Source organism: Vigna radiata, chromosome 7, assembly GCF_000741045.1.
Source record: "Vigna radiata var. radiata cultivar VC1973A chromosome 7, Vradiata_ver6, whole genome shotgun sequence".
Classification (NCBI taxonomy): Eukaryota; Viridiplantae; Streptophyta; class Magnoliopsida; order Fabales; family Fabaceae; genus Vigna; species Vigna radiata.
In genome coordinates this window covers 1,264,002-1,277,880 of record NC_028357.1, presented here as the reverse complement: position 1 = coordinate 1,277,880, position 13,879 = coordinate 1,264,002, and the positions used below count along the sequence as shown (strand labels likewise).

General features: G+C 30.1%; 2 protein-coding genes across 2 annotated transcripts; one reads left to right on the top strand and one right to left on the bottom strand.

The window, feature by feature from the left end:
- Positions 1-1,887: 1,887 nt before the first annotated feature.
- Positions 1,888-8,149, top strand: LOC106765912 (sugar transporter ERD6-like 6). Its single transcript, XM_014650680.2, has 18 exons — positions 1,888-2,025; positions 2,117-2,179; positions 2,265-2,354; positions 3,083-3,142; positions 3,235-3,300; positions 5,357-5,422; positions 5,602-5,677; positions 6,119-6,183; positions 6,282-6,374; positions 6,465-6,545; positions 6,680-6,764; positions 6,869-6,915; positions 7,026-7,088; positions 7,164-7,223; positions 7,331-7,396; positions 7,489-7,548; positions 7,655-7,769; positions 7,847-8,149. Exons 1-18 carry the CDS (start codon positions 1,888-1,890, stop codon positions 7,960-7,962), a joined length of 1,410 nt encoding a protein of 469 aa, XP_014506166.1. The 3' UTR covers positions 7,963-8,149.
- A 798-nt stretch (positions 8,150-8,947) lies between these two features.
- LOC106767445 (epoxide hydrolase 1-like) lies at positions 8,948-11,680 on the bottom strand. The gene is made up of 4 exons (XM_014652346.2): positions 10,873-11,680; positions 9,410-9,502; positions 9,267-9,334; positions 8,948-9,129 (listed from the first exon to the last, which is right to left on the bottom strand). Exons 1-4 carry the CDS (start codon positions 11,524-11,526, stop codon positions 9,000-9,002), a joined length of 945 nt encoding a protein of 314 aa, XP_014507832.1. The 5' UTR covers positions 11,527-11,680; the 3' UTR covers positions 8,948-8,999.
- Between the last annotated feature and the right edge of the window lie 2,199 nt (positions 11,681-13,879).

Here is a 13,879-nt window from a genome sequence, read left to right as displayed (position 1 = left end):
AATTATCATGATTATATTGTGTCTAGGGTTACTTTAACATGATTATATTGTGTCTAGATTACTCTAATTATCATGATTATATTGTTTATAGGTTACTCTAATTATCATGTTTATATTGTGTCTAGGTTACTCTAATTATCATGTACTTTTGTATCAATTTATTATTATAAATAGAAGATTATGAGAGGGATCAATCAAACCCTCTAAAATTATTTTACAGTTTAATTCTCAAGTATTTATCATCTTTAAATTTAGATATTTAGAATAAAAATAATGCACAATTCATATGTTTTTCAAGAATGCATACTAATTCATAATATATAACATAGTCGACATAAATATTAAAGATAAATAAGATTAGCGTCCCCTAATCAGATATTAACTTATTTAATTTTAATATTTATTTTAGTTATCAACTATTAAATCGATACTAATATTATTATTTTTAATATATTTTTTAGTTGATGTTAACTAAATTAACACTAATCTTATTTATTTTAGTTAATATTTATTAAATTTATAATTATCATAAATTTTTATTTAATAAATAATTTTTTTTAAAAAAAATATATTCTCAATTTAATGAAAAGTTAATTTAATAATTAAACCCACACTAATTTTATTTATTTTTATGTTTATATAAGTTAGTATCCACTAAATTGGTACTAATATTATTTAATATTAATATTTACTTTATTTTAAATAGTGTTTACTAAATTAACACTAATATCAAATATTTATCTAAAAATAAAAAATTAAAATTTATTTTACCTTTTCTTTAACTTTTAAAAGAAATCACCTTAAATATTTATGTAAGTTATTAATACATATAACTTTTTTTTTTTAATATTCATTTAATTCATAACCAAACTTCTAATAAAATGAGTAATCGATATTTTTGCATATTCAATCAATCACAACCACACCAGATATCTTATGCTTTGTTCGCCACATATTTCTCTCACATCCAAATGACTCGGTCGTTCCTCTTCAGTTACAATCAACAACAACTTTTATTTATTTTTATGTTTATATAAGTTAGTATCCACTAAGTTGATACTAATATTATTTAATATTAATATTTACTTTATTGTAAATAGTGTTTACTGAATTAACACTAATATTAAATATTTATTTAATAAAAAATTAAAATTTATTTTACCTTTTCTTTAACTTGTTTTAAAAGAAATCACCTTAGATATTTATGTAAGTTACTAATACATAACCTTTTTCTTTTTAATATTCATTTAATTCATAACTAAACTTCTAATAAAATGAGTAATAGATATTTTTGCATATTCAATCAATTACAACCACACCGGATATTTTATGTTTTGTTCGCCACATATTTCTCTCACATCCAAATGATTCGGTCGTTTCTCTTCGGTTACAATCAACAACAACTTTTATTTATTTTTATGTTTATATAAGTTAGTATCCACTAAGTTGGTACTAATATTATTTAATATTAATATTTACTTTATTGTAAATAGTGTTTACTAAATTAACACTAATATTAAATATTTATTTAATAAAAAATTAAAATTTATTTTACCTTTTCTTTAACTTGTTTTAAAAGAAATCACCTTAAATATTTATGTAAGTTACTAATATATAACTTTTTTTCTTTTTAATATTCATTTAATTCATAACCAAACTTCTAATAAAATGAGTAATAGATATTTTTGCAGACTCAATCAATCACAACCACTCCGGATATCTTATATTTTGTTAGCCACATATTTCTCTGACATCCAAATGACTCGGTCGTTCCTCTTCGGTTACAATCAACAACAACTTTTTTTAATCAAGTTAGTTAGTGTTTATTAACGAAACATTATAGGAATTGGAACTAATAATCTAAGAAATTTGATTACAACACTAGCTATGCCATTTGGGGAATACCATGAGGATGCTAGGAACCTTAGGACACCTTTCGTCAACACCAACACTGCAAGTGGAAATCTCTTTGTTGTGCTCTGCGTTCTCGTCGTTGCATTGGGTCCTATCCAATTCGGTTTCACGGTCTTTACATTATACATCACAATGCCCTCTTTCACTTTTTGCTCCTTTTTTTTTTTATTATTTATTTTTCTTCATTATATTATTCATACAGTGTGGTTATTCTTCTCCAACACAAGTTGATATGATTCGAGATCTTAATCTCTCAATATCAAGGGTATTTATTTAGTTAATTATTAGATTTGAATCTTAAAGATATTTGTAATCAGATTACTGATTTCTGGAATATCTTGTTGAGACAGTTTTCAATGTTCGGATCTTTATCTAACGTTGGAGCAATGGTGGGAGCAACCGTCAGCGGCCAAATAGCGGAATACTTCGGACGTAAAGAGGTATTATACTATTACCAGAATGTTTTGGTCATTTTTGATATATTCCAATTTCAACCATTTCTAAAGAATTAATGGAAATGTAGTTTTTACTATGATATCTTCATTGACATGACGTGATTTTGTTAACAACTCTGCATATTCTCTACAACTGTAACACCAACTGCAGTCTTCCAGTACTGTATTTAGGTTTTTATTTTGTTTTCCTCTTCGATTTCACTTACCTTTCATCCAACAATAAAAGTCATGTACTAAGTTAAACACAAAACTACGTGGTTTAATATTAAAACAAAATAATGTGATAGACAATTAAACAAAACAAAGTAAGATAACAACTAAAATTAACTAGAAAAATGATATTTTGACACTAATTTTTTGACACCATTTTACACTGCACACGTGTCAAAATGTGGTTGGACGATTTAAAATTAAAAAAAAACTTTGGTTTTTTTCTTCCAAATATGCCCTTGTCTCAATTTTTTTAATTTGAAATCGTCCAATCATGTTTTGACACGTGTACAGTGTCAAAATAGTGTCAAAAATGGGTGTCAAAATATTATTTTCCGATTAACTATCATATACCCAATAGAAAAGTATACAAAATTGTATTACTCAATAGCCAAGAAATTAATAGAAATTCAATTAAAAATATCTAAAATTGTGATAGATTTAAAACTTAATTAAAATTAATGAAAATGATTAATTTCTAATTTTGGCACGTTGAATTGCAGTCACTAATATTCGCAGCAGTTCCAAATATATTTGGATGGCTCGCCATTTCTATAGCGAAAGTAAGTATTAACATTTGAATTTTTTTTCCCATAATTTAATTACTTCCTAATGAGTAATGACTTGCTAATCATACTTATTTCTATTCTTTTAGGATTCGTCGCTTCTATTTCTGGGAAGATTAATGGAAGGTTTTGGCGTGGGAATAATCTCTTATGTGGTAATCCTGATTTCCTGATACCCCTTTATTGGTTCCTTGACTAGTACGTACGCATGGTTGAGATATTTAGAATTAGGTTTACATTTTTATTAAATATTATTACAATCAAATATATAAAAATCAAATTCAAATTTTAATTAAATAAAATTTAAATCGAACAAAATTAATATTTTGTTATTTTGTTTAGATTGGTTTTATGAGTTTTACCATATAAAATTGTGTTTTTAGACTTAAACATTAGAAATGAAAAGTTGTTAAATAAACGTACAGAGAATACCAAGTAGCATCAATTAGATTTTAAGATTAGGGTGGATAAAAAAATTAAATTTATATACTTTTAATTCTATATGAATTTGTCCTAAATTTAAATCTATATTTTTTAATTTTAAGTTCAACCTACTTAATTAGATTTGAGTTATATTTAAATTGGATATTTTTTAGATTTTAAAAATCTAAAATCAATGTGTATCTAAGTCGAGGTAAGATTATTAATGATCATATTGAGTCATGCTGATATGAATTCAAAATTAGACAAAGTCAATTTAAATTAAAAGTTGAGTCGAGTTGATCCAATACGAAGGTTGAACAAAATTGACCTAAGTATAGATGAGTCTATTCGGGCCAAATGCCAAGACGAAGAATCAAACCAAACTAACCCAAACCAATGGTCAAAACAAGTCGATCTGGTCCGAAGGTCAAATTTAGTCTATCCAAATCGAAGATTGAGGTGCCTCAATCCAAGCTAGAGGTCAAAACGTGTTTGTCTTGGCCAAAGGTCTAACCAAGTTAGCCCGAACCAAATGTCGAGTTGAGTCACCAAAAGTCACGAGTCAATTTGGTTTAAAAGTCAAGAAAAGTTGATTTGGGTTGAAGTTTAAGATGACTCAATCCCAATCAAAAGGTAGAATTGAGTCATTTTGTCTTTTTAGATTACATAGTTCAAGAAATCCATTGAATTTTTTTTTTGAAAGTTTTAACGAGTTTTGAAATTCGTTGAAGAAAATTATTTTTGAAATATAAAAGTATATGAAAAAATATGAGGAAATGCTAAACACTCAATTATACAAGCCCAAGGTGAAGAACAAGTCCAAACAATACAAGAAATTTTGGTTGAGGTTAAAAACTAATTAACTAATCCATTTACGTCACTATACATGAGGCATGTGAGTCCAAAATCATCTAAATTGTTTGAATAATATGGCAACTCCACCAGTGTAAAACAAACTCATGCTCGTTAAAGACCAGGAAGAATACAAAAATCGAGAAAATATGACACATTTATGTTTCATTTTCCATCATGCACATTTATACATTGAATATATGTTTGAGTTTAATTTAAATATGACTTTCATCCCATTGTCAGTATCTTTTGTACAATTTATATAAAATAAAAGTGGTTAGTCTTGTTGAATCATTATAACTACTTACTAAATGATAAAATCAGGATTTTACTTTTTTCCACACAATTAACATATACACGTTTTTTTCGTTTTTATTTATATGTTCTTTTATTCATCAACTCACATACACCTATCTTTCTCTTTCTTTCATTTCTTCACGTTCCTATCTTTCTTTCTCATCATGTATCAGAAAACTGTTTTTACTTTTATATATAGTTTGAAAAGGTTAGAATTTTATAATAATATACTGCTTCTTCTAGTCTTTTGTCAATAATATCCAAATTAAATTCTTAACATTTTTCTATGAAAAAGAATTATTCTTACCCCAAATTTCTTAAAAAAAAAATATTTGATTACGAATCTTTAAGTGAAATAAATATGAAGAAAATATAACTTGCATAAAACACGAAAACTTATAACTTAAACAGTTCACGTGCATAATCAATTTAATTAAACCAAAACATCAAATATATTAATTATGAGAAAGAATTAAGTTTAAAAAGTATTTTTAAGAAGTAAAATGTTTCATCAACATTATAATTTAAAAATAAAGTTAAATCATGTAAAGAAGATGAGGAGTAAAAATGTGTTACAAATGGTGCAGGTTGTGACTTTCTCATGAAACTAACTGGTAATTAATTTATATGTATGTTTAGGTACCTATTTATATAGCAGAGATAGCACCTAGAACCATGAGAGGTACTCTTGGATCTGTAAACCAGGTTAGCTGTGGTTATGATTAGCCAGTGAACCTTACATCTGCTATTAATTAGTTATTACTTCATATCCAACTAGTTTTTCATACATATACATACATATATATATATATATATATATATATATATATATATATATATATATATATATATATATATATATACTTATGTTGTTTTTTCTGTAGCTCTCAGTTACTATTGGGATAATGCTGGCTTATTTGTTGGGCCTTTTTGTCAATTGGAGAATTCTAGCAATATTAGGTGAAAGTTTAACTCTGTATATATCTACTGTCAAATTAATGAATAATGTTAAATGAAGGAGACAAGAAGAGATGAAAAGAAATGTGAACTAGATATTATATAAATAATATTTTTCATACAAAAGTACACTATATGCACCAGTAAACTCTAAAAAAAATTTGATTGTTTTTCACGTATATGGATCAATTAAGGTGAATTAGGGCAAAAACAAAGCCTGAAAAGAACAAGTCTCCACGTTACAGATCCATATTCTACATTTTTACTTCAAATAGGGATTAGTTTATTTAAAGTCATCCATACAATATAGAGATCTCTTGTACATAAGTTAAAAGAAATGCAACTTTTACAACTAAAACTTAGCCAACATTTATAAATGCTGAAGAAAAATGAAGACAAATATTTGTTAATATAACGAGGAATTCGCTGTTCCTTTTTTTGCAGGAGTTATTCCCTGTGGAATCCTAATACCCGGGTTATATTTCATTCCAGAATCTCCTAGATGGTTGGTATGGATCATACAAAATATATTATATATAGCAATTGGATAATTTCTATTCTTATTTGCAATCTTTTGGAATTTCAGTTCTCTTTTCTTAATTTGTAGGCCGAAATGGGCATGATAGAAAAATTTGAAGCCTCCTTAAAAACTTTACGAGGACCCAACGTTGATATTACTATGGAAGCACAAGAAATCCAGGTCCTTCATCACACACAAACATAACTCAAAAGCCACTCCATCTTCACTCCGACCACACTTTTAATAAGACATATTTAATTATCATGCTAGGGTTCTCTGGTGTCGAATAACAGAACAGATACTTTAGAGTTTGGAGATCTCAAGAAGAAAAGATATCGATTTCCTTTAATGGTTTATATGAATCCACTTTGGTTTCTTGTTCGAATTTATCATTGTTTTGCTATAATTTTATTTGGGTGATAATCAAAATTAAATCTTCTGACTTCTGCTATCTGGGTGCATGTGCATGTGCATGCACCTTGCAGGTAGGTATTGGACTACTTGTGCTCCAGCAACTTTCTGGTATCAACGGTGTTTTTTTCTATTCTAGTAACATATTTGCAAGTGCAGGTAATTAATTAAATACTTTTTTTTATCGATTATTTATCACTTTTGGTGTTATGTACGCTTTGTATAAATAGCAATATAATAGATATATTGTGGTGGTATAACAGGAATATCATCGAGTGATGTTGCTACATTTGGACTTGGAGCTATGCAGGTCAAAATCTGCACACGCTCTATTATAGATATTGAGTTCATGCGAGTGTCAAATTCTGAAGCTAATAAATTCTCATTTTTAATTAACTTTCTTAATCTTTCAACGCATAGGTCGCAATGACTGGGATTGCGACATCGTTGGTAGACAGAAGTGGGAGAAGGATGCTCCTAATAGTGAGTATCAAGACAACCAACAATTTATCTCTGAAAAATTAGAAGTTTAATTTACATTAATTAATTCTTTTGCAGTTATCCTCGTCTATAATGACACTTAGCCTCCTCGTTGTAGCTACCGCATTCTATTTGGAGGTTGTTAATACTAATTAATCACTAATTTGAAGCTGATCTATTCAACATTAAAGCTTAATTTGGTAATATATTTGTGTTAAATAATACCTTTCCTTTATTGAATCCAGAGAGTGGTGTCAAATGATTCTGACCTTCATCAATTAATAGCAATGCTCTCAGTAATGGGGCTTGTGGTATGATTTTATTGATTTAGCACGGTTCATTCATTTTATGCTTCGTATTTTTTATACTTTGTGAACTTGATGATCAAGTGTGTTTTGTTCAGGCTTTGGTCATTGGATTTTCTCTAGGCGTTGGACCAATTCCTTGGATTATAATGTCTGAGGTATGCAGAAACACCTCTTTCAGCTTATAGAATGTTAGAATGGTGTTGAATATTTCTGCTTAAAACTGAGCCGCAACTGCTATAATGATGATGATGTTGGTTTCAGATACTTCCACCAAATATTAAAGGCCTTGCTGGAAGCACAGCTACGTTTTTGAACTGGTTTACTGCATCAGTAATCACCATGACTGCAAATTTGCTCTTGAATTGGAGCACTTCAGGTATCTTTATTTCGTTATTTTTTGCATGCATGCTATTGTAGTTGTGATAAGACTGAGTGGTATCTGGTTGTGAACAGGAACATTCACAATTTACGCCATTTTTTCTGCCATCACCGTTGTTTTTTCGATACTTTTGGTTCCGGAGACCAAGGACAGAACATTGGAAGAAATTCAGGCATCGTTTATTAGATAGATTTATCTGGATCCATGATTATTAAGCGACCATGAATTGCAGTTGAAGAGGGGGCAGACCTCATGCAACCGGAACCGCCATTCACGACGATGGTGAGAGGGCGAGGATATAAAGCAACTACTTTTTGGATTTCTATCTACATCAAAATTTATTTATTGTCAATCACCACGTAATTTTTAAGTTTTAGTGCCACCTTGTAACACTCAACTAACTCAAAAGTCATTTTAAAATAATGAGATTAAATTGAAAAAATCAGATAAAAAAGCGATTAAAATTTTGAGATTATATTCATCTCTATCATTGTGTAAATTTTCTTACTTTAGTTTGAGATTTCGTTTTCTCTCAATTTTTCAATGATATCAACGGATCTATATATGTTTTTTTTATTATTATTATTATTAAACATTTTAGATCATGTTGATTCGTGTTTCGACTTAATTAATATAGACAAATGTAGAATAGAATTGATGGAAGTCACTCCATATACTTCATCAAAAACAAATAAATTAAGTTGTTAAATATAAAGGAAGAAAACTAGCTAGTATTCAAAACAAATTTTTGACGAATATAAATTTGTTGGTATATTTCTGTTGATAATAATTGATTTTATTGTAGTGATTGTTAGTTGTTTTACTAATACACTATATTTTCTTATTGAAATCTAGTAGGGTGAATCTAAATTTATCTTGGATAGAAATGAAAATAATGAATATTATGTAAGAATCATGACCTATAAGTGGTTTTGCACCGGTTCATTGTTTAACACAGTCTTTTATTATTTTAAAAATTTAAGAAAGCAATACTTTTTTCTCTCTCAAAGTTTAAAGTAAAACAATTGGAAAAGGAAGGGAAGGAAGGAACAAAAATACGAAAAGTAGTCTCTGTCTATAAAGAATACTATATATATATATATATATATATATATATATATATATATATATATATATATATATAAGAGACAGCGTAGGCATGAGATATCTCAATCTTAGGTTAAAGGAGAAGATGTAAGAATTGAAAAGAGAATAGATTTGAAAACGTTAATGATTTTTGACGAAGAAGGAAGAAAGAAAGTTCTTGAGGCATCTATTGTAGACACAGGGTCGCTCCAGCTGAACAAGGTGACCAGCTTTCTCTATGCTTTCAAACGTTGTGCCATCCCCTAGTTCTCTGTCATTTCAAACATCGCTCATGTTAATAATATATGAGTACAACTGCTCTCTAATAAACAACAATAACTAGGGTTTTTCCATTCTGTCTAATATTATTTATTCATCGATTTTGTTTTCTTCTATCTAGAGCCTTACTCTTTCATATTTTGTGCAAGCTCCACTTTGAAAATTTGATCGTTCTGGCCCCATAAAAGATGTATTCTCTGCAAAGGAAGCATGAAGGTCATGCATTTAAAACCTAGACCTAGCTCTGCAAATTACTGATAACTTTTAATTACCTGTGGAAATTTGGGGGTGGCCACCATATCTGTGTTGCTAATTACTAAGCCCTCCAATAGTTCACCCCGTTCCTTTCTATTCGTAAACATCACCTGCAAATATTCCCTCAATAAAACAGTCAAACCATCTTAAGCCTAATAAAGATTAGTTATAAACAAAGTTGTTGAAAAAGGACCGTTTGAGATTTTGGTCACAGATGCAAAAGAAATCATTCAGAAATACCAATCTGAAATATCAAATATGGTTGATTAGAATGTATGAAGCTTCTAAAGGTCAAACTAATAAACTGACTTATATAAGGAGAACATCAAAATCCTTATTTTCAAACTTTGGTATATTTAATTGCCTATTAGGTGAAGGTGGTTGAACTAATAGACGTTCTTCTTTTCATCTTTGTCTCCACAAAATCATGGTATCTTTGGTTTATTTTCTGTACCAAAAGAACTAATAATGCAGACCCCACTCACTTATGTTGTGGATTTCTATTATCAATGAAGATCTCTTCTTTAATGGCTATTGATGATATATCATATTGGAGAGTTGCCCTCATAACTTTAGTCTATTAAAATGGAAGAAACCAAAAGATGGAACTTAATTTTTCTTTTAAAGACTAAAAACGTATGTTTTACTATATATTTTAATATTTTGTGTTGTCCATGTTCATTTATAAGTAGCATTCCTTTAATATTCAAATATTTTATAATAATCATGTTAGTGATTAAATACATTATAAATTTTATTTTTCTTTTCTTTATTTTTATCATTTAAAGACTATCACTATCACTATTTAAGCTTATTTTTGTTGAAAGAGATATATCATATACAACATTACGCTTAAGACTTTATTATAACATTTATTTCAATAGAAAGTTTTATAAATAAATGAAAATTTTATAAAAATCATACTCTAAATAATATTTTTATTTTGTGCTAATATTCTACAAAGATATCTTGTTTTATTTTTATAATTTAATATTTTAAATTCTTTTATACCATATAATTGCATTTTATAGTAGATAAAAAAATACTTTATAAGTCCATATTATTAAACTAATTTTCTTGTTCAATACCAAAGTGAGATTTTTGCTTTCAAATGTAATGATACTAGTCATGTAATAAAAGAGGGAAAAAATATAAGTTATCAGATAACATAGTGGATAAAATTGGAGAGGGTGTGTTATCCATGTAGTTACAAATTAGACTTCTAACCTTATGGTAAAAGAATCTTAATGGAAATAAAATTGATTTGGTTTCTTGTGTAACTCACTACTTTTGATCTAGTATTAAGGATACAAGAGAACTATTGTTATTTGAAAAGAAAATCACTACTGGCATATGTACAGACACACATAAGTTCTTAATAAAGCACTTTAATAAAAGAAAATTAGCAAGAGTAATTGTCACACAATTTGCTACTTAGTTTTCATCAAATTATTAGCACATTAGCGATAGAGAGACATACCTCAAGAAAATCTTTGTGCAAACGATCAGGAAACCAGAGTTTTTTGTGAGCAGCGACGGACAAGAGGTCCTTAAGACCCTTAACAGTGGTAGGCATCAAGAGATCCGAAGAAGAAGAGAACCCAAGCTGTTGCAGAGAGGCGGCTCTCAGGGAGTTCGACATGGCGACAATGGACCCAGAAATAACCATTCCTTCAACCATTTCAGGGTACATCTCAGCCATCTTAAACGCCACCATTCCCCCGTAACTGAACCCAACCACTATGCATTTCTCCACCCCAAGTTTCCTTAAGGCCCTCACCAGACACTCTGCTTGAAACCTTGGCGACCTGTCCGCTTTATCGGTCGAGGACCCTCCGAAGAACAGAAGATCCGGAACATAAACAGCGTACTTCTTCGTCAACGCCCCCACTTGGAACTGCCACGTCACGATTCCTTCGCCCGCGAAACCATGCACCAGAACCACCGTGGGCTTGCTGGGTTTCCCTATGATTCTCGGCTTTTCATCTTTTTTCTTCGGCTTCGTTATGGTCTCTGAAGGGACCCAGAAACTCATCACGGTCCCGGGCTCAATCTCCACCGTGTACGGCCTGATCCCCGCCATCTTCATTAGGCCATGAAGCAATGGCCTCTGCGCTGCAACCAGGTTCACCATTTTTTTTCTCTCTCTCTCTGTGATCACTCTTCGTTAAGCTGTGATATTGTCGAGAATGGAGAAGGGTTTATATAAGAGAAATGTTAAGTTGGATTAGTGAGGTTTGGTGCTGGGTTGTTATCACTTGCCATACAGAGAGGAGAGATTCTTACGAAGGACAAATTTCAAAACATTGCTGGCAGTTAACTGTCGCTCGCTAAACTGCTTTTTTTGGTTTTTGTCAAGTACAAAAGTTGTAAATGTAACCATAGACACTATGGTCCCACACTCAATTCTGATTGATTATGATGAATGAAACATAAATTCAAAATACATCTCAAGCGGTTCAATCGATTAGCTTTATCTAAGGGATTTTTGATAAAAATTGAGTATGATCGTTCACATGAATAAAATCTAAGCAAAGGATTTGTGCAGCTTTCTTACACGCAATCTTGATCGGGTATAGATTATTCTGATACAACTACTTTGTTTAATTTTGCTGATCCACCCCACCGCCTAATATAGTTTTGCCCATCCTTTTTGGTGAGAAATTATTTGAGGACTTTAATGCATCTCTCCATCTTGGAATTTGTTGAATATCATTATTATAAGATAATCCTTATATCCACCTAACTACCATGTCATATTTTATGTTTCAATTCAAACTACCTTTTCGCATGAAGCTGTTTTCTCCTGTCATTATATTTTTGGGCTGACTGTTTTCTCCTGGGCCTCTTTCTCTTTCGTGTCCTGGGTTTCTATATAAATCCATTCTTAATTACCTTTTATATCACTTGTAAAAACACTTCCTTAAAATAAGAAATATATACAACTTTCCCCCTACTGTTTACCTTCTTTTTCCTTATGTCAATTCATACCATAGATATGATATGATATCAAAGCGGGTTAATTCCGCTCTGCCACGCAGTTCCAATTATTCTTGATTTTTTTTTTCTTTCTTTTTCTTCTCTTTTGTAACTTGATTCTCTTTCCTTTTGGAATTCCTCTTTTTATCTCTGTTTTTCTTTCATGGAATTGAGATAGATCATGAATTCCATCAAACCCATTTTACATGCATCCAGGTGAGAGTCCAGGCTGAACAATGTTGTTCTAAACATGGCTTCCCTCTATGGATAAAACTGAAGAACAAGCATATCACTAATTTACTGCTATTGAAAATGAAACATGTCAAAACTAGCAATGGGTATATTGTTTTTGTTCTAACAAAACCTACAACTATAGTAATAAGTGCAGGTTTAGGTAATACTCTCGTCTTTTTGTAATTTAACATGTTTCTTAAGTTTGAGATTGATAACCTGTAAGTTCTTAGAAAATATATAACATAAAGAGTGCACACTGGCAGTATATGATGGGTTGAACTATTATTAGTAAAGTAATGTAAATTTAATATTTTAGTTCATTCATTTTTTGAAGAACAACCATCCTTTTCAACGTTTTCTTCTTATCTGTTTTACCATTTCTCCATCTCAGCTCAAATTCTAATTGTTACTTTGTTGATTTGAAGTTACCTAGGGGATTAAGGTTTCAAAAACAACAAAATCAACTGATCAATTTATCTTTTCCGTAATTGGTAAGTGAAGCCCTTTTTCCGTTCACTCTAGGGCTGTGAGCATGCAACAAATTTGTGGTTGCATGTAGCCCATTGCACTTTCCTTCAATTTCTAACTTCTATTAGATTCTAAAATATGTATTCTATCATCAAATGATGATCTATAGGAAATTCTAGCATTTTGGAGGTGTAAGCGTGTGGTTAGGGTCTTCGGGAACTTGGTTGTTCAATTAAGAGGTAAGGGGAGCTGGTGTCTTGTTAAAAATTGTTGAATGAGATGTGCGTATGCTAAATTTTGAATTGGTATGTGGTTTGACTCTTGTTCTTTGTTTTGAGTGGATTTAGTGCATGTATTGGAATGTTTAAATTGTGAAATTTCAGTATGAATGTTTGAGAGTTGATTGAATGAGTTAATTGGTTATGATTGAAAACGTTAAAAGCGGATTTGAGTGAGAAATCTGTTGTGGTATTGATTAGACATTATACATAGGAAATTGGTACTGTTTTGGGGTCTTTTAAGAGGAAGTAAGGTGGAGAATTTTAGAGTTAGGGGTCTTGGGCATATTTGAACTATTGAGGCAGCTTAGGCAAGTTAATTATAACTTGTTACTGAGGTCTAGGGTGTAAGTAGGCAGTGGAGACAGTTTGATTGAGTCATTTGAGACTTGATAGAAGTGTTAAATTTGCTAAAAACACATTCTAAGTGGTAAATTCAATTTTAGACCTCTAGGTTGATGAAATTGGGTTTTTAAAGTGTCAGAAGTGCTTTGATATACCTAGTCTTGGATCTAGTGATCAAATAGA

Bases quoted from the DNA above. Each gene is read 5' to 3' on its own strand.
- LOC106765912 (XM_014650680.2), top strand. From the start codon at position 1,888: ATGCCATTTGGGGAATACCATGAGGATGCTAGGAACCTTAGGACACCT. The intron at 3,143-3,234 runs GTAAGTATTAAC...CTATTCTTTTAG, and splicing joins TCGCCATTTCTATAGCGAAA to GATTCGTCGCTTCTATTTCT. The intron at 6,184-6,281 runs GTATGGATCATA...CTTAATTTGTAG, and splicing joins CAGAATCTCCTAGATGGTTG to GCCGAAATGGGCATGATAGA.
- LOC106767445 (XM_014652346.2), bottom strand. From the start codon at position 11,526: ATGGTGAACCTGGTTGCAGCGCAGAGGCCATTGCTTCATGGCCTAATG. The intron at 9,503-10,872 runs GTATGTCTCTCT...GAATATTTGCAG, and splicing joins TGCACAAAGATTTTCTTGAG to GTGATGTTTACGAATAGAAA. The intron at 9,335-9,409 runs GTAATTAAAAGT...CTTCCTTTGCAG, and splicing joins CCACCCCCAAATTTCCACAG to AGAATACATCTTTTATGGGG.